At 31.8% G+C, this 1,760-nt stretch overlaps 1 protein-coding gene across 1 annotated transcript in view; it reads left to right on the top strand.

The window, feature by feature from the left end:
- Nucleotides 1–152, top strand: part of MSH4 (mutS homolog 4) — a 92,712-nt gene extending 92,560 nt beyond the window's left edge. Inside the window, exon 19 of the mRNA XM_012661039.1 lies at nucleotides 3–152. Coding sequence (XP_012516493.1) covers nucleotides 3–152 — 150 coding nt within the window. The remainder of the gene's footprint in view (nucleotides 1–2) is intronic.
- The last annotated feature ends 1,608 nt before the right edge of the window (nucleotides 153–1,760 follow it).

The following is a 1,760-nucleotide window of genomic DNA, read 5'->3' as shown; positions in this document are numbered from 1 at the left end:
CTGTGTACCTGCTAGCCACTAGGCTTGTTCAAACTGCCCGAAACTCTCGATTGGATCCAGACAGTTTACGAACATATTTAAGTAATCTCAAGAAGAAGTATGAAGATGATTTTCCCAGGGCTGAACAAGTTCCAGGAGAGACCGAAGAATAGTAGCAGTGCACATCTTGTACTAATGATATAATGTATGTTAATATAAGGAAGCTCCTCAGGTTATGAGACCTGCTCTCATTTTTCTCCTGAGAGCAAAAGAAAATAATATTTGTTAAATTTTATATTTTAATTGAAAATTACATTATATTAACCCCACAATTATCTATATATTCTACATGAAAAAAATTGTTATAACTTAAATGAGAACTATTTAAAGGGATGGTTTTTATGTTAGAAAAAAGTCAGTACAATGCATAACTTTTTTCTCATTTATGAAAATTTATATTATTAAGTCTTAAGTCTATTTATCCTTATAAGTTATAGCTTAAAATATTATTATAAATATCTTAGCATAAAAAAATCTTTCTTTTTAGGTCTAGAAACTTATTTGAGCTTTTCATTTACATTCTATTCTGAAGTAATAATACCCTATGACTCAACAATTTCTTAATTTTTACCTCCAAGTTCCAGCACTGGATGGTTCTGAAGTTTATTATTGGAATGATACTGGAAATTTTAAAATATTCTTTTTGACATTCATTGTAGTTCTAAAGGGTGAAAATAAATAAATAGATATGTAGTAATGCAGAGAGTACTTCTAGAAGGGAGAAGGGGAAGCATCGTCATAAGGCTTTCAGTTTTCCAAGTGACCGGGAGTCTTATTTTCTACTCACTTCTTCCTTTTTTCCAATTTTAATTTTGGCTATCTTTATTGGGTGAGTAAAAGGCAGGAGAAGGGTAATATTGGTTTGTTTATTTGCCTAAGTTATTGGTTCACTAGGGACTATTTTAAAGAACTTGTTCCACAGGCATGTGGTTTACACCACCATTTTAGGGTTTACCCAAAGGTCATTCTTGTTTTTGTGAATGGGCAAAAGAGAAGGGAAGACCACCAGTTGTTCGTAACTGGAAACGTCTTATTTCTACACTTCCATCTCAATAGATGACTTATGGACATAGTCTCTGCCCAAAGTCCTAACACAGGAAAGCTATTCTTTTCTGGGCAGCCAAGTGTCTGGAATTCAAGGTATACATTTGAACCATTTATTCAGTAAGCTACAGCATTCATAATAATTTGACTCCACCAAATTATTTACAGACTGGTTAGAACCATATTTTTTGTAAATAATTGCATATTATATTTTACATTTAATGTTAATATTTGTTGACTTTATTAAACCCTTCCTTAGCATTCTAATATTAGTAGCCAAATATATTGAAAAAGTTATAATATAAATAGCATACATGCTTTTTTGGAAAAGTAAATGTAAAGTAATTTCAGTTTTACATTCAATATATATTAAATGTCTTGTTAGACTACTTACATTCCCTATTGTCATGTTTTAACAAAAGAGTATCACAGTATTTGTATGTGACTATTAGCCACATTTTAATTCACAGCCTTTGAAATGAACTATATTGTATGTGGTTGGTCCTAAGAGCAGTTGAGTAATTTAGGGTTGTGGCAAATTTCAAGAAGGCACTGAAGAGGAAAATAACATAGCAGATTGTTTGGGATGGCAGGAAAAAAAGGGAGGAAGCAATAAAAGATAAGAGGAGTAGGCAGTGGAAAAAAAAAAAAAGACAAGCGGAGATAGGTGCAAAATA

This window comes from Propithecus coquereli, unplaced genomic scaffold (assembly GCF_000956105.1).
Source record: "Propithecus coquereli isolate 6110/MARCELLA unplaced genomic scaffold, Pcoq_1.0 Scaffold7, whole genome shotgun sequence".
Lineage (NCBI taxonomy): Eukaryota > Metazoa > Chordata > Mammalia > Primates > Indriidae > Propithecus > Propithecus coquereli.
Note: the sequence above shows the minus strand (reverse complement) of the source record. Positions and strands in the feature narration are given on the sequence as shown.